We start from the raw sequence: 21926 nt of genomic DNA on the forward strand, positions 1-21926 counted from the left end.
CCCGGCTGGCCCCAACATTGGGGGGAGGGGAATTTGGGGGTTCTCGGATTTTGGGGGGGGGAGGGGTCTCAGAGTGTTTTTTGGGTCCCCAAATGTCCCCAAATGTCCCCAAATGTCCCCAATGTCCCCAATGTCCCCAATGTCCCCAAATGTCCCCAATGTCCCCAAATGTCCCCAATGTCCCCGATGTCCCAAATGTCCCAAATGTCCCCAAATGTCCCCAAATGTCCCCAATGTCCCCAAATGTCCCCAAATGTCCCCAAATGTCCCCAAATGTCCCCAATGTCCCCAAATGTCCCAAATGTCCCAAATGTCCCAAATGTCCCCAAATGTCCCCAAATGTCCCCAATGTCCCAAATGTCCCAAATGTCCCCAAATGTCCCCAATGTCCCCAAATGTCCCAAATGTCCCCAATGTCCCCAAATGTCCCCAAATGTCCCCAAATGTCCCCGATGTCCCCAAATGTCCCCAAATGTCCCCAAATGTCCCCAAATGTCCCCAATGTCCCCAATGTCCCAAATGTCCTCAATGTCCCCAATGTCCCCAAATGTCCCCAATGTCCCCAATGTCCCAAATGTCCCAAATGTCCTCAATGTCCCCAATGTCCCAAATGTCCCCAATGTCCCCAAATGTCCCCAATGTCCCCAATGTCCCCAAATGTCCCAAATGTCCCCAATGTCCCCAAATATCCCAAATATCCCCAAATGTCCCCAAATGTCCCCAAATATCCCAAATATCCCCAAATGTCCCCAAATGTCCCCAATGTCCCAAATGTCCCCTTTTTTTTGGGGGGGGTCCCACCACGCTCCTCCCGTCTCTCCTCAAACACTTTATTCCTTCGGGGGGAGCCGGAGGGTGACAAGGACACGACGCCCCCCGACACTTTCGGGGTCGTCTCCCCAATTTTGGGAGGCCCCTCCCCCAATTTTGGGGGGGGGTTCCCCCCGTTTTTTGGGGGGTTTTTTTTTTTGGGGGGGGGGAGGGTCACGGGGGCTCCTCGTTTTGGGGCGGGGGTCTCTGCAGGAGCCGCTGCTTGGGGAGCCCCTTGAGCTGCGCCAGGAGCTGCGCGATGAATTCCTGCCAAACCATTAATTCGGTGCAATTAATTTCATTAGCCCCGCCCCGCCCCCCCCGCGCGCTGCCCGAGATAAGGGGGGGGGAGGGGAGCGCCGGAAACGCCGCTCGACGCCGGAATTTTTTTGCCTTTTAAAGCCCGGCTGGAGCCGGAGCCGGGACGGGAGCGGGCGGGGGGGGGGGGATCGGGATGGGACCCCCCCCAAAATAAACCCGGGTGCCCCCAAACTGGGGGTTACGCCGCCCCCAGACCCAAAAATTTGGGATTAAAGCACCTCAAAACCCAAACATTTGGGGTTACACCGCCCCCAGACCCAAAAATCCGGGGTTACACCGCCCCCAGACGCAAAAATTAGGGATTAAAGCGCCCCCAGACCCAAAAATCCGGACTTAGACCACCCCCAGACCCAAAAATCCGGGGTTAGACCGCCCCCAGACCCAAAAATTTGGGGTTAGACCGCCCCAAAACTCAAAAATTTGGGGTTAGACCGCCCCCAAAACCCAAAAATTTGGGGTTAGACCGCCCCCAAAACCCAAAAATTTGGGGTTAGACCGCCCCAAAACCCAAAAATTTGGGGTTAGACCGTCCCCAGACCCAAAAATTTGGGGTTAGACCGCCCCAAAACCCAAAAATTTGGGGTTAGACCGTCCCCAGACCCAAAAATTTGGGGTTAGACCGCCCCAAAACCCAAAAATTTGGGGTTAGACCACCCCGAATAACACCGAAAAACCCCAAATTTGGGGTTAAACCGCCCCCAAACCCTCAAACTTGGGCTGAAGTCGTGCCCCACGCCATCCCAAACCCCAATTCGGGGTCAAATCCCCCCCAAAATTACACCCGACCCCCCAAATTTTGGGGTAAAATCTCCCCCAATCCCCCAAATTCGGGTCGAAACCCCCCAAACCTCCCCCAGAACCCCGAATTTTGGGGTTAAACATCCCCCAATGCCCCAAATTCGGGGTCAGAACCCCCCCGGGAGTCCCAAATTTGAGCCAAACCCCCCCAAAAATCCCACCCCCGTGCCCCTCCCGTCCCTTACCTGGGTGTCGGCGGTGCAGGAGCTCAGGATGGCCTGGATGGGAAGGGGTTAATGAGGATTCGGGGGGGTCCTCGCCCCAAAAATCGCCTCCTCCCCCTCCCCCCCAGCACCCCGAAATTCCCACCTGGAGCTTCTGGGCCCGTTCCTGGTCCGTGTCCAGCTCCAGCAGCTCGTCGATGTTCACCTCGTCCGGCATCTCCCCCTCCTGGGGGGGACACGGTCACCGGGGTCCCCAAAATCCCCCCGGGTGTCCCCAACCCCCCAAAGTGTCCCCAAAGCCCCCCAAAGTGTCCCCAACTCCCCAAAGTGTCCCCAAAGCCCCCCAAAGTGTCCCCAAAGCCCCCCCGGGTGTCCCCAAATCCCCCCGGGTGTCCCCAACCCCCCCAAAGTGTCCCCAAAATCCCCCCAAAGTGTCCCCAACCCCCCAAAGTGTCCCCAAAATCCCCCCAAAGTGTCCCCAACCCCCCAAAGTGTCCCCAAAGCCCCCCCGGGTGTCCCCAAATCCCCCCGGGTGTCCCCAACCCCCCCAAAGTGTCCCCAAACCCCCCCGGGTGTCCCCAAACCCCCCAAAGTGTCCCCAACCCCCCCCGGGTGTCCCCAAATCCCTCCGAGTGTGCCCAACCCCCCCCTCGGAGTGTCCCCTCCCCTCCCCCCCCGGGTCCGGTCCCCGCGGGATAACGGGACATCGGCCCCTCCCCCACCCCATCTGTCCGTTCCCACGGCGGGGGGAGGGGGAGAGCCCACGTGGGACCCCCGGGACCCCTCCCGGCCCTTTTCCCGGCCCCACTCCCGGTCCCGGTCCCTCCTTGTCCCTGTCCTCGTTCGCTGTTCCCAGTCCCGGTCCCGCTCCTGATCCGGTTCCCAGTCCCGATCCCGGTCCCGGATCCATCCCCGCTCCCGGTCCCGGTCCCGGTGCCCCATCCCTGATAGATCTCCATCCCTGTTCCCGGTCCATTTCCCACTCCCGCTCCCGTTCCCGGTTCCCGTCCCCGGTAGAACTCCCTGATCCTGCCGTCGATCCCGTGCTCGGTGCTGATCCCGCCTCCCCATTCCTGATTCTCCTGCCCCATTCCCGGTTCCCCCGCTCCATCCCCGGCCCATCCCCGGTTCTATCCCCGGTTCCCGGTTCCCGGTACCCGTCCCCGGTAGAGCTCGCCCAGCCTGCCGTCGATCACTGCTCGGTGTCGGTGCCGATCCCGGTTCCCGGTTCCCGGTTCCCGTTTTCCCTGCCCTATCCCCGGTTCCCCCGCTCCATCCCCGCTCCATCCCCGGTTCCATCCCCGGTTCCCGGTACCCGTCCCCGGTAGAGCTCGCCCAGCCTGCCGTCGATCCCGATCCCGGTTCCCGGTTCCCGTTTTCCCTGCCCCATCCCCGGTTCCCCCGCTCCATCCCCGCTCCATTCCCGCTCCATTCCCGGTTCCCGGTTCCCGGTACCCGTCCCCGGTAGAGCTCGCCCAGCCTGCCGTCGATCCCGATCCCGGTCCCCGGTTCCCGGTTCCCGTTTTCCCTGCCCCATCCCCGGTTCCCCCGCTCCATCCCCGCTCCATCCCCGGTTCCCGGTCCCGGTTCCCGGTACCCGTCCCCGGTAGAGCTCGCCCAGCCTGCCGTCGATCCACTGCTCGGTGTCCAGGCGCCGCTGCAGCTCGTGCCGGTTGTACTTGACCGTGACCCGCGCCGAGCGCCGCTGCACTCCGGGGCTGCGGCCCGGGGACCGCGGGCTCGGGGAGAGCCCCCCCGGCGCCCCCCGGCCCGCTCCCGGCCGCCCCGGGGACCCCCGGCCCTGCCGCCGCCCCGCCCGGTTCGCCGCCATCGCTCGGGACGCGGCTCCCGGGGCGGCCGCCGGGGTAGGGGGCGACGGGGCGGGGCCTAAAAGGGCGTGACGTGGGCGTGGTTGAATAGAGGAACTCCCCCTAGAGCCCCCCCATTGCTGCCGGGGAAGGGGGAGCGGCATAGAAGGGCGTGGCATGGGCGTGGCTTAAACATAGAACGCCCCTAGAGCCCCCCCTCATGTAGCCCCCCCGGAACTGCGGAGAGGGGGCGTGGCCTAAAAGGGCGCGGCAAGGGAGGCGTGGCTTAGATCTGGAACTTCCCTCTAGCCCCTCCCATCCGCTCCCCCAAAGTCCCCGCAGCCCCCCCCGAAAACCCCACAGCGCCCCCCAAAAAACTCCCCGGGCCCCCCAAGAGCCCCCCAGACCCCCCAAAACCCCCCCGACCCCCCCCAGAGACCCCCCAAAACCCCCCCGAACCCCCCGAACCCCCCAAAACCCCCCCGAACCCCCTCAGAGACCCCCCAAAACCCCCAAAACCCCCCCGAACCCCCCCAAACCCCGCTCCAAGCCCCAAATCCTTCCTGGGACCCCCTCAAAATTCAGGAACCTCCCCTAAAATGCGGGATCCCCCCCAGATCCTTCCGGGGACCCCCACAGGAGCTTCCAGACCCCCCAAATCCCTTCCAAGACCCCCCCAAATCCTTCCTGGGACCCCCCCAAAATTCAGGAAACCCCCTAAAATTCGGGATCCCCCCCAAATCCTTCCTAGGACACTCCAGGAGCTTCCAGACCCCCCAAATCCCCTCCAAGACCCCCCCAAATCCTCCCTGGGATCCCCCCCAAAATTCAGGAATCCCCCCAAAATTCGGGATCCCCCCAAATCCTTCCTGGGACCCTCCAGGATCTTCCAGAACCCCCCCAAATCCCCTCTAAGACCCCCCCCCCAAATCCACTCTTGGACCCTCCAAATTCTCTCTGGGACCCCCCCAAACCTTTCCTGGGACCCCCCCAAAATTCAGGACCCTCCCCCAAAATTCAGGACCCTCCCCAGAATTCGGGATCCCCCCCAAATCCTTCCTGGGACCCTCCCCCAAAATTCAGGACCCTCCCCAAAAATTCGGGGCCACCCCAAAATTCGGTATTAACCCCCTCTCCCCCAAATTCTCCACCCCCCTCCCACCGACCCCCCCCGGGACCCCCCAAGCCCCCCATGACCCCGCCCCCCCGAACGGCGCGATTTCCCGCCTCGCATGCAAATGAGGGGGGCGGTGCTTTCCCCACCCCACAGGAGCGTCACCGCAGGGGGGGCGGAGCGTTGTGGGCGTGACCAACCCCGCGCGCGGGGGCCGGTTCCGGGTGGGCGTGGCCGAGCGGCGCACCTGTGTGACGTCACGGGGCCGCACACCTGCGATGGCGGCGGGGCGGCTCCTCCCGTTGCTCCTGCTGCTCCTGGGGGGCTCGGGGGGCTCCGGGCTGGACCCCCGGGACGGCCCCGCCGCCCTCGCCGGTACCGGGGGGCTCCGGGGGGGCGGGGGGCGTGGTTTGGGGGCGCCCGGCAGAGTTTGGGGGAGATCCCGAATTTGGGGGGGGGGGGCTTGGAGGAGTTTTGGGGGGTCTCGGAGGGGATTTGGGGAGAGTTTTGGGGGGTCTCGGAGGAGATTTGGGGAGAGTTTTGGGGGGTCTTGGAGGGGATTTGGGGAGAGTTTTGGGGGGTCTCGGAGGGGATTTGGGGAGAGTTTTGGGGGGTCTCGGAGGGGATTTGGGGAGAGTTTTGGGGGGTCTTGGAGGGGATTTGGGGCGTCCCAGGAAGAGTTTTTGGGGGGGCAGGAAGGATTTGAGGGATCCCGGGGAGGAGCTGGGGGCTGGATCCCGAATTTTTGGGAGTGTCCCAGGGAGGATTTGGGGGGTCTGGAAGCTCCTGGGGGCTCCCTGGGAGGTTTTTTGGGGGGAGATCCCGGATTTTTTTTGGGGGGGGAGATCCCAGGAAGGATTTGGCGGATTTGGAGGGTCGGTACCGGGTCTCCCCCGCAGCCCGGTGCCGGTTACCGGGACCTGGGTTCATTTTGGGGTAACTTTCGGTGATTTCGGTGTCGGTACCGGGTCTCCCCCGCAGCCCGGGGCCGCTTACCGGGGCCGGGGTTCATTTTGGGGCAAATTTCGGTGATTTCGGTACCCGCTCTCCCCGCAGCCCGGTGCCGGTTACCGGCGCTCACCGGCCGCTGCCGCGCCTCCATCCCGCGCTGGTTCTTTAACGCCTCCGCCGGGAGCTGCCAGAGCTTCGTGTTCGGCGGCTGCGGCGGCAACGGGAACAACTTCGGCAGCGAACCGGAGTGCCGGGAGAGCTGCGGGGGCACCGGTAGGACCGGGACACCCGGGGGGACACCGGGGGGACACCGGGAATGGGGGATAGGGGAGGACCGGGGAGGGAACGGGAACAACTTCGGCAGCGAACCGGAGTGCCGGGAGAGCTGCGGGGGCACCGGTAGGACCGGGACACCGGGGGACACCGGGAATGGGGGATAGGGGAGGACCGGGGAGGGGACGGGAACAACTTCGGCAGCGAACCGGAGTGCCGGGAGAGCTGCGGGGCCGCCGGTAGGACCGGGACACCGGGGGACACCGGGGGACACCGGGGGGACACTGGGACACCGGGAGGGACCGGGGGACACTGGAGGACACCGGGAGACACCGGGAATGGAGGATGGGAGAGGACCGGGGGACACCGGGACACCGGGGGGACACCAGAGGACACCGGGCAGGACACTGGGGGTGACCGGGAGGGAACCGGGGGGGACACCGGGGGGACACCGGGGGGACATGGTGACACCGGGAGGGACCGGGGGACACTGGAGGACACCGGGAGACACCGGGAATGGGGGATAGGGGAGGACTGGGGGACACCGGGGGGACACCGGGACACCGGGACACCGGGAGGGAACCGGGGGGGACACCGGGGGGACACCGGGACACCGGGAGGGAATGGGGGGGGACACCGGAGGGACACCGGGACACCGGGAGGGAATGGGGGGGACACCGGGGGGACACCGGGACACCGGGAGGGACCGGGGGACACCGCGGGGGGGAGGACTCGAGGAAATGTCGGGGATGTTTTTGGGCTTCCGGGGGAGGTGACAAACGGAAATAATAATGACGACGGTGGTAACGATCAACCGCAATATAACAATGAAATAAAAACTTCAATATGCTAAATAAAATAAAAGAGTGTAAAATATAACACCACGTTATTGTGATTATAAATGGTAACAACCGTGTTATAATTAATAATATAATAGCTCAAATTATTATTATTGGTGTTGCTGTTGTTATTTTGATGCCAAATTCCACGGAGCAGGGACCCAAAGCGAAGGAAGTTCAGGATTTTTGGGATATTTTGGTGCCGACTCCCCCGGGTCTGATGCCGTTTTTCCCTTTTTTTTTCCCCTCCCCCCCCCCCCATTTTTCCCATTTTTTCCCGTTTTTTCCGCAGCTCTCTCCGGCCCCGTCACCAGCAATTCCACCTTAGCAGGTAACTCCGGATTTCCCACGGGATTTTGGGGGGGGATCGAGCCGGAATCCGGGAATTCCGAAGGGATTTGGGCCGGACTTGAGTGGAAATCTGGAATTTTGGAGGGGTTCGGGGCGGAGTTGAGTGGAAATCTTGAGTTTCGAAGGGATATAACGTGGAGCGAACATCAAAGTTTGAATTTTGGAAGGATTTGATGCGGACTTAAGCGGGAAATTTGGAATTTTGGGGGGATATAAAGCAGATCGAACGGGAAGTCTTGGATTTTCAATGGATTTCATGCAGATTTCACGGGAAATTTTGACTTTGGAAGAGATTGGCTGGAAAATCCATCCGGGAATTTTGGATTTCGGAACGGCTTTGCTGCGGGTTTAGGGGGAGGCTTTGCCTTTTGAAGGGCTGTGATGCAGATTTAACGGGAAATGTGGAATTCCGGTGTGGTCGCGGGTGGATTTAACGGGGAATTTGAACTTCCCGGCGGGTTTGCTGCAAATCCAGCCGGGAATTTTGGATTTCCAACGGGCTTGCTGCAGATTTAACGGGAAGTTTCGGCTTTTGAAGGGACGTAATGCAGATTTAACGGGAATTTCGGCTTTTGGAGGGACGTAATGCAGATTTAACGGGAAGTTTCGGGTTTTGGAGGGACGTAATGCAGATTTAACGGGAAATTTCGGCTTTTGGAGGGACGTAATGCAGATTTAACGGGAAATTTCGGCTTTTGGAGGGACGTAATGCAGATTTAACGGGAAGTTTCGGCTTTTGGAGGGACGTAATGCAGATTTAACGGGAAATTTTGACTTTTGAAGGGACGTAATGCAGATTTAACGGGAATTTCGGCTTTTGGAGGGACGTAACGCAGATTTAACGGGAAATTTCGGCTTTTGAGGGGACGTAATGCAGATTTAACGGGAAGTTTTGACTTTTGAACGGACGTAATGCAGATTTAACGGGAAATTTCGACTTTCCGGGCGGGAATTTTTGGATTTTCGGGGGGATCTGGTGGCCCGGGCCCCCCCTGACCCCCCGTTTTTTGCCCCCCCAGAGCGGTGCTCGGCCCCCCCGGTGACGGGGCCGTGCCGGGCGGCGTTTCCCCGCTGGTACTACAGCCCCCAGGAGAAATCCTGCCGGGAATTCACCTACGGCGGCTGCCGGGGCAACGCCAACAACCACCAGGACGAGCAGGAGTGTCTGCGCCGCTGCCGGCCCCCGCCAGGTGAGGGAAATCCTCCCCAAAAGCGGGAAAATTTGCCCCAAAAAATAGCCCGGGGAATTAAAAAAAAAAAACAAAAAAAACAGCCCAAAAATGGTTCCGGAATTAAAAAAAAAAAAATCCCGTCAAGATAGCCCCAAAATTAAAAAGAGCCGCCCTGAAATGAAAAAAAAATCCACCCCAAAGTTTTTTAAAAAAAATTTTGACCCCCCCCCCAAAAAAAAAAAATTGCCTGGGAATGAAAAACGCCCAACCCCCTCCCCAAAAAAAAAAAAAATTGAGCTGAAACAGAAAAAAAAAAATCCGCCCTCCTGAAATTTAAAAAAAAAAAAATCCAGCCCAAAAGTTGCCCTGAAATTTAAAAAAGAATTCGGCCAAAAACATTCCCTGGAATTAAAAGAATTCGGCCAAAAAGTTCCCTGAAATTAAAAGAATTCGGCCAAAAATTTTCCCCCGTATCGTGACTGAAATTCCCAAATCTCCCCCCAAAAATCCCCGGATTTTTTTCTCTCCTCCCAGACGATTCCGGCGGCGAATTCCGGAGATTCTTCTCCTCCAAAGGTGAGTCCCAAATGTCCCCAAATGTCCCCAAATGTCCCCAAATGTCCCCAAATCCCCCCGGGGTGTCCCTGTCCCCATCCCAAATGTCCCCAGATGTCCCCAAATGTCCCCAAATCCCCCCCGGGTGTCCCTGTCCCCATCCCAATGTCCCCAAATGTCCCCAAATGTCCCCAAATCCCCCCAAAACCCCCCCGGGTTGTCCCTGTCCCCATCCCAATGTCCCCAATGTCCCCAAATGTCCCCAAATGTCCCCAAATGTCCCCAATGTCCCCCAATGTCCCCAGATGTCCCCAAATGTCCCCAAATGTCCCCAAATCCCCCCCGGGGATGTCCCTAACCCCATCCCAATGTCCCCAAATGTCCCCAAATGTCCCCAAATCCCCCCCGGGGATGTCCCTAACCCCATCCCAATGTCCCCCAATGTCCCCAAATGTCCCCAAATCCCCCCGGGGATGTCCCTAACCCCATCCCGGTGTCCCCAAATGTCCCCAAATGTCCCCAAACGTCCCCAAACCCCCCCCGGGGTGTCCCTGTCCCCATCCCAATGTCCCCAAATGTCCCCAAATGTCCCCAAATGTCCCCAAATCCCCCCCCGGGGATGTCCCTGTCCCCATCCCAATGTCCCCAAATGTCCCCAAACCCCCCCGGGTGTCCCTGACCCCACCTGTGTCCCCCCAGGGCCGTTCCTGGGGGGTCTCCTGGCCCTGGGCGCCGCCCTGGGCTCGGGGCTCACCCTGGGCCTTCGCCGCTGCCGGAGGACGCCGCGAGCCCCGCGAGCCCCCGAGGACCAGGAGTGCCTGATGAAGGACCCCTACCCCCGCCTGAGGCCCCGAAAACGCCCAAAGACACCCAAAAACACCCAAAACACCCCAAAAACACCCAAAAACACCCCAAAACACCCCAAAACACCCCCAAAAACATCCAAAAACACCCCAAAACACCCCAAAAACACCCAAAAACACCCAAAAACACCCAAAAACCACCCAAAAACACCCCAAAAACACCCAAAAACACCCAAAAAACACCCAAAATCACCCAAAATCCACCCCAAAACCCCCAGACAATGATCCGTGCTCCGCCCTCCCCCGGTGATTTTTAGTGATTTTTTTTTTTCTCTTTTTTTTGGTAGAAAAAAAAAATGGGAATTTTTTGGGAAATCGTCACGTGCAAAAATACCTCCAGAAACACCCCCTTAAAAAATCCCCAAAAAATCCCAAAATCCACCCCAAAAAAACCTCCCTGATAATGATCCGTGCTCCGCCCTCCCCCGGTGATTTTTAGTGATTTTTTTTTTTTTTTTGGGGAGGAACAAAAGGGGAAAAAAAGGGAATTTTGGAGAAACCCCCAAAAAAAAAAACCTCCAAAGGAAAAAAAAAACCCACCCGAATTTCCCCCAAATTTGGGGCATTTTCCCCTTTTTTTTAATTTTTTTTTTTCCTCCCAGCTGGATTCGAAATTTCCCCCAAAATTTGGATTTTTGGGTTTTTTTTTTTTTTTGAGGGGGGGTCTCCAGCTCCTCGTGGGTTTGTGTGATTCTTTTTGGGTCGAATCGAGGGGATTTTGGCTCCGGGAATGATTTGGGGAAGATTTTTTTTTTTTTTTTTTGTACGTTCCAGGGATTTGTTGGAATAAAGGGAAGATCGGAACCGTTTGTTCGAGGGGGAAAAATTGGGATTTTGGGGAGGAAAAAATGGTGGGGGGGAAAATGGGGTTTTTTTGGAGGGGAAAAAAAAAATGTATTTATTTGGAAAAATGAGGAGTTTTGGGGGGGAAATGGGTTTTTCCTGGGGAAAAATTGGGATTTATTTGGGGAAAAAAAAAAATGAGGGATTTGGGGTAAAAATGGGGTTTGGGAGGGGGGAAAATGGAGGTTTTTTTGGGAAAAAAATGGGATTTTGGGGAGGAAAAAATGGGGGGGTTTGGGTGGGGGCGGAAATGGGTTTTTCCTGGGGAAAAATTGGGATTTATTTGGGGAAAAAAAAATGAGGGATTTGGGGTAAAAATGGGGTTTGGGAGGGGGGAAAATGGAGGTTTTTTTGGGAGAAAAAAAATGGGATTTTGGGGAAACAAAAAGGCTTTAAGGGCTCCCCACATCTGGGAGGGTCTCCGGGGAGATTCTGGGGGAGGGTGGGGTGCGGAACTGTGCCCGGACTCTGCTGGGACCCCCAAATTTCCTGTGCCCCCCTCCCCAAAGTGAGACGGGCGACCAGGCTGGGGACCGGCAGCGTTTATTGGGGCCGGCCCGGGGCGCCCTCGGGGCTCCCGCCGCCCTATTTCTGCGCCGGGATCATGTCGTCGATGGGCTGCTTCTGCTCCAGCTTCTTCTCCATCTCCACCATCAGCTTGACGCCGTCCACCACCATCTGCACCTGCTCCACCTCCGAGAAGCCCAGGCGGTCGGCGTTGGAGATGTCGAACACGGCGCCCACGGCGGCCGTGTCCACCCCGCCTGGACAGGGACACAGGGACAGTGACCCACGGACAGTCAGGACAGCCCTGGCCACCCACTGACCACCCCACGGCACCACCAGTGTCCCCACGGCCGCAGTGTCCACCCCGCCTGGACAGGGGACACAGGGACAGTGACCCACGGACAGCCCTGACCACCCACTGACCACCCCACGGCACCACCAGTGTCCCCACGGCCGCTGTGTCCACCCCACCTGGACAGGGGACACAGGGACAGTGACCCACGGACAGCCCTGACCACCTACTGACCACCCCACGGCACCACCAGTGTCCCCATGACCCCACCACGACCATGTCCACCCTGCCTGGACAGGGGACACAGGGACAGTGACCCACGGACAGCCAGGACAGCACTGACCACCCACTGACCACCCCACGGCACCCCCAGTGTCCCCGTGGCCCCACGGCCGCAGTGTCCACCCCGCCTGGACAGGGGACACAGGGACAGTGACCCACGGACAGCCAGGACAGCACTGACCACCCACTGTCCACCCCACGGCACCACCAGTGTCCCCACGGCCGCTGTGTCCACCCCTGCCTGGACAGGGACAGGGGACACAGGGACAGTGACCCACGGACAGCCAGGACAGCACTGACCACCCACTGTCCACCCACTGACCACCCCACGGCACCCCCAGTGTCCCCATGGCCGCTGTGTCCACCCCGTCTGGGGACGGGACAGGGGACACAGGGACAGTGACCCACGGACAGCCATGGACACCCCACAGCACCCCCAGTGTCCCCATGACCCCACCACGACCATGTCCACCCTGCCTGGACAGGGGGCACAGGGACAGTGACCCACGGACAGCCCTGACCACCCATTGTCCACCCCACGGCACCACCAGTGTCCCCACGGCGGCCGTGTCCACCCCGCCTGGACAGGGACACAGGGACAGTGACCCACGGACAGTCAGGACAGCCCTGACCACCCACTGACCACCCCACTGACCACCCCACGGCACCCCCCAGTGTCCCCACGGCCCCACGGCCGCAGTGTCCACCCCGCCTGGGGACAGGGACAGGGGTCAGGGGTCAGCCATGGCCACCCCGCCTGGACAAGGGGACAGCGACAGCCAGGACAGCCGTGAGCAGCCCCTGACCACCGGCTGCCCAGCCCTGCCTGCCGCCTCAGTTTTGGGCGGGAATTTCCCCTCCAGGTGGATTTGGGGCGGGGCTTCTCCCCGCTCAGGTGAGTCAGGCTCACCTGTGCCGCGTTCTCTGCAGGCGCAGGCGCTTGAGGATCTCGTCGAACTTGGGGTGCTGGCTCAGGTGCTGCAGGCGCACGTGGACGCCGCCGCGCAGCCCCGTGCCCAGGTTGGACGGGCAGGTGAGGATGTAGCCCAGGTGCTCCGTCCACATGAACGGGTGCCCGGCCTTCTTGAAGATCTCCTCGATCTGGGGGAGGGGTGGGCACCGAATTTGGGGACATTTGGGGACACCGGGGGGGGGGGGGACGGGGACATGGACACCTCCTGCCGTCCCCCGATGTCCCCAAAGTTCTCCCTGTCCCCGAAATTCCCACCTGTCCCAAAGTCCCCCCGGTGTCCCCCGAAGTTCTCCCATGTCCCCAGAGGCCCCTCAATGTCCCCAGATGTCCCCAAATTCCCGGGAGTTCCCAGAATTCCAGGCCGGAACGAGCTGCCCATCCTCTCCCGCCCCACAAATCCCGGGATTCCCCCTCAGATCTGGAGCTTCCCCCCCCCCCCCGTTTCAATCTGATGGATTTCCTCCGGGATTTCGGGGATCTCTCGGTGGATTTTGGGGCCTCTCTCCGCCCCAGGTGCCCCCAGGTGTCCCCAGGTGTCCCCAGGACCCCCCTGACCTTCTTGAGGCCGACGCAGAAGCGCCGGAACACCTCCTTCATGTTGCCCCCCTTCTCCATGGAGATGACCCGCAGGTGATCCTCCTCGTTCACCCACACCAGGAACGTCTTGTTGTCGTTGTGCCTGCGGGGGGGGGGGACAGCGAGGTGTCCCCCAGGTGTCCCCAGGTGTCCCCAGGTGTCCCCCAGGTGTCCCCAGGTGTCCCCAGGTGTCCCACAGGTGTCCCCCAGGTGTCCCCAGGTGTCCCCAGGTGCCCTCCAGGCACCCCCAGATGCCCCCCAGAACCCTCCAGGTGTCCCCAGGTGTCCCACAGGTGCCCCCCAAAACCATCCAGGTGTCCCCAGCTGCCCCCAGCACCCCCCAGGTGCCCCCAAGGTGTCCCCAGATGTCCCCCAGGTGTCCCCAGGTGCCCCCCAGCACCCCCCAAGTGCCCCCAGGTGCCCCTCCAGGCCCCCAGCCCCCCCCAGATGTCCCCCAGGTGTCCCCAGGCCCCCCCAGGCCCCCCCAGGTGTCCCCAGATGCCCCCCAGGTGTCCCCCAGGTGTCCCCAGGTGCCCCCCAGGCCCCCCCAGGTGTCCCCAGGTGTCCCCAGGTGTCCCCAGGCCCCCCCAGATGTCCCCAGGTGTCCCCCAGGTGTCCCCAGGCCCCCCCCAGGTGTCCCCCAGGTGTCCCCAGGTGCCCCCCAGGTGTCCCCAGGTGCCCCCCAGGCCCCCCCAGCTGTCCCCCCAGATGCCCCCCAGGTGTCCCCAGGTGTCCCCCAGGCCCCCCCAGGTGTCCTCCAGGTGTCCCCAGGTGTCCCCCAGGCCCCCCCAGGTGTCCCCAGGTGTCCCCAGGCCCCCCCAGGTGTCCCCCAGGTGTCCCCAGGTGTCCCCAGGCCCCCCCAGGTGTCCCCCAGGCCCCCCCCGGCGCCCCCCGGCGCCCCCCGGTGCCCACCAGATGCCGCGGGCGTCGGGCCAGTCGCGGGCCATGCCCGAGGCCAGCAGCAGCGGGGACACGGGTTTGTCGAACAGGAAGTGGTCGTCGATGAGCTGCTGCTGCTCCTGCTCCGTCATGGCCTTCAGCGGGTAGTACTTGCCCTTGAACTCCCCCTCCAGGCTGTTCAGGGCTGCGGGGGCGTGGTCAGGGCGTGGACACGCCCCCCCGGCCACGCCCGGCCACGCCCGACCGGGATTGGACACGGCCGGGTCACGCCCAGGCAGGACAAAGGCAGAGTGGACACGCCCGTCCAGCCCAAATCCAGCCCAAATCCATCCTTAATTTATCCCAAACCCAGCCCAAATTCATCCCAAATTTATCCTAAATCCATCCTAAATTTATCCCAAATCCATCCTAAATCCAGCCCAAATCCGTACCAAATTTATCCCAAATTCATCCCAAATCCAGCCTTAATTCATCCCAAATCCAGCCTAAAGCCATGCTGATTTTATCCCAAATCCACCCCAAATTTATCCCAAACCCAGCCTAAATTCAGCCCAAATCCATCCTAAATTTATCCCAAATTTATCCTAAATCCTTCTTAAATTCATCCCAAATTTATCCTAAATCCATCCCAAACTTACCCCAAATCTATCCTAAATCCATCCCAAATCCATCTTTAATTTATCCCAAATCCAGCCCAAATCCATGCTGATTTCATCCCAAATCCACCCCAAATTTATCCCACATCCAGCCCAAATCCATCCCAAATCCATCCCAAATCCATCCCAAATCCATGCTGATTTCATCCCAAATCCATCCCAAATCCATCCCAAATCCATGCTGATTTCATCCCAAATCCATCTTTAATTGATCCCAAATCCATCCCAAATCCATGCTGATTTCATCCCAAATCCATCCCAAATCCATCCCAAATCCATCCCAAATCCATGCTGATGTCATCCCAAATCCCATCCCAAACTGATCCCAAATCCATCCCTACCCCTGACCGCCCCCCCCCTCAGACCACGCCCTAGCCAACCTCAACCTCAACCAGCCCCACCCTCTCAGGCCACGCCCACGCCGCCCACGCCCCGTGCGGGCCCCGCCCTCACCTGTCACCGAGAGCTTCTCGATGGCGCGGCGCTCGCCGCGGCTGCAGTGGGGCGGCAGCGAGTAGCCCTTGATGCTGCGGCCGGTGCGGACGCGGCTGCTCAGCACGTACTTGGGGTCCAGGTCCTCCCCGCCCTGGGGACGCCCCCAAAGGTCACCCCAAAATCCCCCCAAATTCCCGGAAAATTCCCCCCGAAATCCGTCCGAAATCCCCCCAAAATCCCCTGAAAACTCCCCCCGAAATCCGTCCGAAATCCCCCCAAAATCCCCGGAAAATTCCCCCCGAAATCCGTCCGAAATCCCCCCAAAATCCCCTGAAAACTCCCCCCGAAATCCGTCCGAAATCCCCCCGAAATTCCCGGAAAATTCCCCCCGAAATCCGTCCGAAATCCTCCCGAAATCCCCTGAAAATTTTCCCCAAAATTCCCGGAAAATTTCCCCCCAAAATTCCCTGAAAACTCCCCCCGAAATCCGTCCGAAATCCCCTCAAAATCCCCTGAAAATTCCCGCCCAAAATCCGTCTGAAATCCCCTCAAAATCCCCTGAAAATTTCCCCCCGAAATTCCCTGAAAATTCCCCCCGAAATCCGTCCGAAATCCCCCCAAAATTCCCTGAGACCTCGGGGACCCCCCCCCACCCCCAGATTCCGGGGACCCCTCCAGATTTCAGGGACCCCTCCCCAGATTTCAGGGACCCCCCCGGTTTTAGGAACCCCTCCCCAGTTTTAGGGACCACCCCCCCAGATTTCAGGGACCCCCCCGGTTTTAGGAACCCCTCCCCAGTTTTAGGGACCCCCCCCCAGATTTCAGGGACCCTCCCCAGTTTTAGGGACCCCTCCCCAGATTTCAGGGACCCCCTCCCCAGATTTCAGGGACCCCCCCCGGTTTTAGGGACCCCCCCCAGTTTTAGGGACCCCCCCCCAGTTTTAGGGACCCCCTCCCCAGATTTCAGGGACCCCCCCCCAGTTTTAGGGACCCCCTCCCCAGATTTTAGGGACCCCCTCCCCAGATTTCAGGGACCCCCCCCAGTTTTAGGAACCCCTCCCCAGTTTTAGGGACCCCTCCCCAGTTTTAGGGACCCCTCCCCAGATTTCAGGGCCCCCCCCCGGTTTTAGGGCCCCCCGACCTTGAGGTTCTCGTGGTTGAGGTCGGTGCGGTGCTTGTCGGTGGGTTTGTAGCCGCCGTGCCTGTCCTCGATCACGGGGTCGAAGAGCTCCTTGAACACCTCGTACGACTCCTCGTCCCCGGCCACGCAGCCCACCGTCATGATGAACGGGTGGCCTGGCGGGGACACCGGTGCGGGACCGTCACTGGGACCAGTACGGCACTGGGATGGGGCACTGGGAATGGGTATGGGACCAGTATGGGGTACTGGGACCAGTATGGGGCACTGGGACCAGTGTGGGACACTGGGGAGTGACCCACCGTCATGATGAACGGGTGGCCTGGCGGGGACACCGGTGCGGGACCGTCACTGGGACCAGTACGGCACCGGGATGGGGCACTGGGAATGGGTATGGGACCAGTATGGGGCACTGGGACCAGTATGGGGCACTGGGACCAGTGTGGGACACTGGGGAGTGACCCACCGTCATGATGAACGGGTGGCCTGGCGGGGACACCGGTGCGGGACCGTCACTGGGACCAGTACGGCACTGGGACCAGTATGGGGCACTGGGAATGGGTATGGGACCAGTATGGGGCACTGGGACCAGTGTGGGACCAGTATGGGGCACTGGGGAGTGACCCACCGTCATGATGAACGGGTGGCCTGGTGGGGACACCGGAATGGGACCGTCACTGGGACCAGTACGGCACCGGGATGGGGCACTGGGAATGGGTATGGGACCAGTATGGGGCACTGGGACCAGTGTGGGGCACTGGGACCAGTGTGGGGCACTGGGAATGGGTATGGGACCAGTATGGGGCACTGGGATGGGGCACTGGGACCAGTACGGCACTGGGATGGGGCACTGGGATGGGGCACTGGGACGTGGGGAGGGGTCTCTGGCCCCAGGTACAGATCTGGGATGCCATGGATGGGTTGGAGACCCCCAGGACATGTCGGGGGCCCCCAGGGTGTGTCAGGGACCCCCAGGGTGTGTCGGGGACCCCCAGGACGTGTCGGGGACTCCCGGGGTGTTTCAGGGACCCCCATGGCGTGTGGGGGACCCCCGGGGGGGCATGGGGGACCCCCAGGGTGTGTCGGTGACCCCCGGGGTGTGTCGGTGACCCCCGGGGTGTGTCGGGGACCCCCGGGGTGTGTCGGGGACCCCCAGGGTGTGTCAGGGACCCTCGGGGTGTGTCGGGGATCCCCGGGGTGTGTCGGTGACCCCCGGGGTGTGTCGGTGACCCCCAGGGTGTGTCAGGGACCCTCGGGGTGTGTGGGGGACCCCCAGGACGTGTCGGTGACCCCCCGGGGTGTGTCAGGGACCCCCAGGGTGTGTGGGGGACCCCCAGGACGTGTCGGGTGACCCCCGGGGTGTGTCGGTGACCCCCGGGGTGTGTCGGGGACCCCCAGGGTGGGTTGGTGACCCCCAGGGTGTGTCGGGGACCCCCGGGGTGTGTCGGTGACCCCCAGGGTGTGTGGGGGACCCCCGGGACGTGTCGGTGACCCCCGGGGTGTGTCGGGGACCCCCAGGGTGTGTGGGGGACCCCCGGGACGTGTCGGTGACCCCCGGGGTGTGTCGGTGACCCCCAGGGTGTGTCAGGGACCCTCGGGGTGTGTCGGGGACCCCCGGGGTGTGTCGGTGACCCCCAGGGTGTGTGGGGGGACCCCCGGGACGTGTCGGTGACCCCCGGGGTGTGTCGGGGACCCCCAGGGTGGGTTGGTGACCCCCAGGGTGTGTCGGGGACCCCCGGGGTGTGTCGGGGACCCCCAGGGTGTGTCGGGGACCCCCGGGGTGTGTCGGGGACCCCCGGGGTGTGTGGGGGACCCCCGGGACGTGTCGGTGACCCCCGGGGTGTGTCGGGGACCCCCGGGGTGTGTCGGGGACCCCCGGGGTGTGTCGGGGACCCCCAGGACGTGTCGGGGACCCCCGGGGGCACCCACCGGGGTTGTCCACGCCGGTCTGGATGACGTCGTCCAGGGTGAAGCCGCTGGGGGTCTCCTTGTCGCGCAGTTTCTGGTACAGGGCGGGGGTCAGCACCTTGGCCATGTGGTTGTTGTGCTTGGACAGGTCCGGGAACTCCTCCTCGGGCGAGAACTTCAGCTTGTACTTGTTGTGGGTGTTGCTGAACGGCATGGCGGCGCTGCGGGACACGGGGACAGTGTGGGGACACGGGGGACACCGGGGACACCGGGGGGACAGTGAGGGGACACGGGGGGACACGGGCATGGCGGCGCTGCGGGACACGGGGACAGTGTGGGGACACGGGGACACCGGGGACACCGGGGGGACAGTGAGGGGACACGGGGGGACACGGGCATGGCGGCGCTGCGGGACACGGGGACAGTGTGGGGACACGGGGACACCGGGGACACCGGGGGGACAGTGAGGGGACACGGGGGGACACGGGCATGGCGGCGCTGCGGGACACGGGGACAGTGTGGGGACACGGGGACACCGGGGACACCGGGGGGACAGTGAGGGGACACGGGGGGACACGGGCATGGCGGCGCTGCGGGACACGGGGACAGTGTGGGGACACCGGGGGGACAGTGAGGGGACACGGGAGGACATGGGCATGGCGGCGCTGCGGGACACGGGGACAGTGTGGGGACACCGGGACACCGGGGACACCGGGGGGACAGTGAGGGGACACGGGGGGGACATGGGCATGGCGGCGCTGCGGGACACGGGGACAGTGTGGGGACACCGGGGGGACAGTGAGGGGACACGGGGGGACATGGGCATGGCGGCGCTGCGGGACACGGGGACAGTGTGGGGACACGGGGACACCGGGGGGACAGTGAAGGGACATGGGGACCGTGGGGGGACACTGGGGACACCGGGGGGACACCGGGGACAGTGGGGGGACAGTGAGGGGACACTGGGGACACCGGGGACACTGCGGGGACACCGGGGACAGTGGGGGGACAGTGAGGGGACAGTGGGGGGACACTGGGGACAGTGGGGGGACACCGGGGACACTGCGGGGACACGGGGACAGGAGCGGTGACAGGGGGGCGCATGTGTGGCACGGGGGACACGGGGATAGCAGGGGGGACACCGGGGGACACGCGCCCCTAGAGGTGACACAGGGGACACGAGGGGGCGTGTCCTTTGTGGGCGTGTCCTGCCGATGGGGCGTGGCCGCCCCGCTCCGCTCCTTGTTGGGGCCGGAGCTATTTATAGCCCGGGGGGGGCGGGGCCCGGGGGGGGGGTCTCTGTGACACCGGGGGGGGTCGGGCCCGGGCCCGGATCCCGGATCCCAAATCCCGATCCCGATCCCGATCCCGTCCCAGCCTTGGCCCCCAGTTCCGGCCCCGGTGACACCGGGGACGTGCCGGCCCTTCCCGGGGGTCCCGGTCCCCCAGGGGGTCTTGGGGCCGACCCAAAGGACGTCCCGGTCCCGGTTCGGGTCCCGGTTGGATCCCGGGGGTCTCCTGAGGGGGTCTCGGGGGTGTCCCGGGTCTGATTCGGGGTCCCGGGGGTGTCCCGGGTGGTCCCGGTCCGATTTTGGGGTCTCCCGGGGTCCCTGTTTCGATTTTGGGGTCCCGGTGGTCCCTGTTCCGATTTTGGGGTCCCTACTCTGATTTTGGGGTCACCTGGGGGGTCCCGGTCCGATTTTGGGGTCTCCCGGGGGTCCCGGTCCGATTTTGGGGTCTCCTGGGGGTCCCGGTCCGATTTTGGGGTCTCCCGGTGGTCCCTGTTCCGATTTTGGGGTCTCCCGGTGGTCCCTGTTCCGATTTTGGGGTCTCCTGGGGGTCCCGGTCCGATTTTGGGGTCCCGGGGGTCCCGGTCCGATTTTGGGGTCTCCCAGGGGTCCCTACTCTGATTTTGGGGTCCCTGTTCCGATTTTGGGGTCCCGGTGGTCCCGGTTCCGATTTTGGGGTCCCTACTCTGATTTTGGGGTCACCTGGGGGTCCCGGTCCGATTTTGGGGTCTCCCGGGTGTCCCTGTTCCGATTTTGGGGTCCCTGTTCCGATTTTGGGGTCCCGGTGGTCCCTGTTCCGATTTTGGGGTCTCCCAGGGGTCCCTACTCTGATTTTGGGGTCCCTGTTCCGATTTTGGGGTCTCCCGGGTGTCCCTGTTCCGATTTTGGGGTCTCCTGGGGGTCCCGGTCCGATTTTGGGGTCCCGGGTGTCCCTGTTCCGATTTTGGGGTCTCCCAGGGGTCCCGGTCCGATTTTGGGGTCCCTGTTCCGATTTTGGGGTCTCCCGGTGGTCCCTGTTCCGATTTTGGGGTCTCCTGGGGGTCCCGGTTCCGATTTTGGGGTCTCCCGGTGGTCCCTGTTCCGATTTTGGGGTCCCTACTCTGATTTTGGGGTCACCTGGGGGTCCCGGTCCGATTTTGGGGTCCCGGTTCCGATTTTGGGGTCCCGGGTGTCCCTGTTCCGATTTTGGGGTCCCTGTTCCGATTTTGGGGTCCCGGGTGTCCCTGTTCCGATTTTGGGGTCCCTGTTCCGATTTTGGGGTCTCCCGGGTGTCCCGGTTCCGATTTTGGGGTCCCGGTGGTCCCTGTTCCGATTTTGGGGTCCCGGGTGTCCCTGTTCCGATTTTGGGGTCCCTGTTCCGATTTTGGGGTCCCTACTCTGATTTTGGGGTCACCTGGGGGTCCCGGTCCGATTTTGGGGTCCCGGTTCCGATTTTGGGGTCCCGGGTGTCCCTGTTCCGATTTTGGGGTCCCTGTTCCGATTTTGGGGTCTCCCAGGGGTCCCGGTCCGATTTTGGGGTCCCTGTTCCGATTTTGGGGTCCCTGTTCCGATTTTGGGGTCTCCCGGTGGTCCCTGTTCCGATTTTGGGGTCTCCTGGGGGTCCCGGTTCCGATTTTGGGGTCTCCCGGTGGTCCCTGTTCCGATTTTGGGGTCCCTACTCTGATTTTGGGGTCACCTGGGGGTCCCGGTCCGATTTTGGGGTCCCGGTTCCGATTTTGGGGTCCCGGCCTTACCTGGGTGTCTCGGCGGGCTCGGGCTCGGGCCGGTACCGGGCGCGGGGGCGGCAGCGGTGGGAGCGGGACCCCCCCAGGGGCGCTTTTATCCCCCCCGGGACCCCGCCCGGCCGCGGGGGGCTCCGGGGGGGGCCCGAACCGGCCCCGGCGGGGCCGCCCCCGGCCCCAGCGCAGACCCGCGGGGACCCCCGGAGCCGCCCCCCGGTGTCGGGTGTCCCGGGAGGGGCGGGGGGCGGCGGGGGGGGGGGGCACGAGGCACCTGCCGCCCCCCGGGACCGCGGGGCGGGGGCGGAGGGGGCGCCGGGACCGCCCCGAATACCGGGACCGCCCCAAAATACCGGGAACACCCCAAAATACCGGGAACGCCCCCCAAAA

General features: G+C 62.4%; 3 protein-coding genes across 4 annotated transcripts; 1 reads left to right on the forward strand and 2 right to left on the reverse strand.

Moving 5' to 3' along the window:
* Positions 1–816: 816 nt before the first annotated feature.
* On the reverse strand, positions 817–3980 carry LOC136305789 (protein phosphatase 1 regulatory subunit 14A-like). 2 transcript variants are annotated; one of them, XM_066209098.1, is made up of 4 exons: positions 3691–3980; positions 2239–2319; positions 2115–2147; positions 817–1077 (listed from the first exon to the last, which is right to left on the reverse strand). In XM_066209098.1, the coding sequence occupies exons 1-4, from the start codon at positions 3922–3924 to the stop codon at positions 985–987; spliced, it is 441 nt and encodes a 146-aa protein (XP_066065195.1). In that variant the 5' UTR covers positions 3925–3980; the 3' UTR covers positions 817–984. The 2 variants fall into 2 exon arrangements, with proteins under 2 accessions (XP_066065195.1, XP_066065193.1); XM_066209096.1 differs by lacking the exon at positions 3691–3980 and adding an exon at positions 3251–3520.
* Positions 3981–5270: 1290 nt separating this feature from the next.
* LOC136305788 (kunitz-type protease inhibitor 2-like) lies at positions 5271–10823 on the forward strand. The gene is made up of 6 exons (XM_066209095.1): positions 5271–5390; positions 6072–6239; positions 7371–7409; positions 8449–8619; positions 9136–9177; positions 9856–10823. Exons 1-6 carry the CDS (start codon positions 5294–5296, stop codon positions 10242–10244), a joined length of 906 nt encoding a protein of 301 aa, XP_066065192.1. The 5' UTR covers positions 5271–5293; the 3' UTR covers positions 10245–10823.
* Positions 10824–11389: 566 nt separating this feature from the next.
* Positions 11390–21651, reverse strand: LOC136305790 (creatine kinase M-type-like). Its single transcript, XM_066209099.1, is given in 9 exon segments — positions 11390–11626; positions 12854–12863; positions 12865–13044; positions 13472–13595; positions 14405–14576; positions 15502–15634; positions 16625–16779; positions 18551–18750; positions 21552–21651. Coding segments are annotated over 8 exon segments (1146 nt in total). The 5' UTR covers positions 18744–18750; positions 21552–21651; the 3' UTR covers positions 11390–11447.
* Between the last annotated feature and the right edge of the window lie 275 nt (positions 21652–21926).

This window comes from Chamaea fasciata, unplaced genomic scaffold (assembly GCF_029207755.1).
Source record: "Chamaea fasciata isolate MVZ Bird 193981 ecotype frontalis unplaced genomic scaffold, bChaFas1.0.hap1 SCAF_662, whole genome shotgun sequence".
Lineage (NCBI taxonomy): Eukaryota > Metazoa > Chordata > Aves > Passeriformes > Sylviidae > Chamaea > Chamaea fasciata.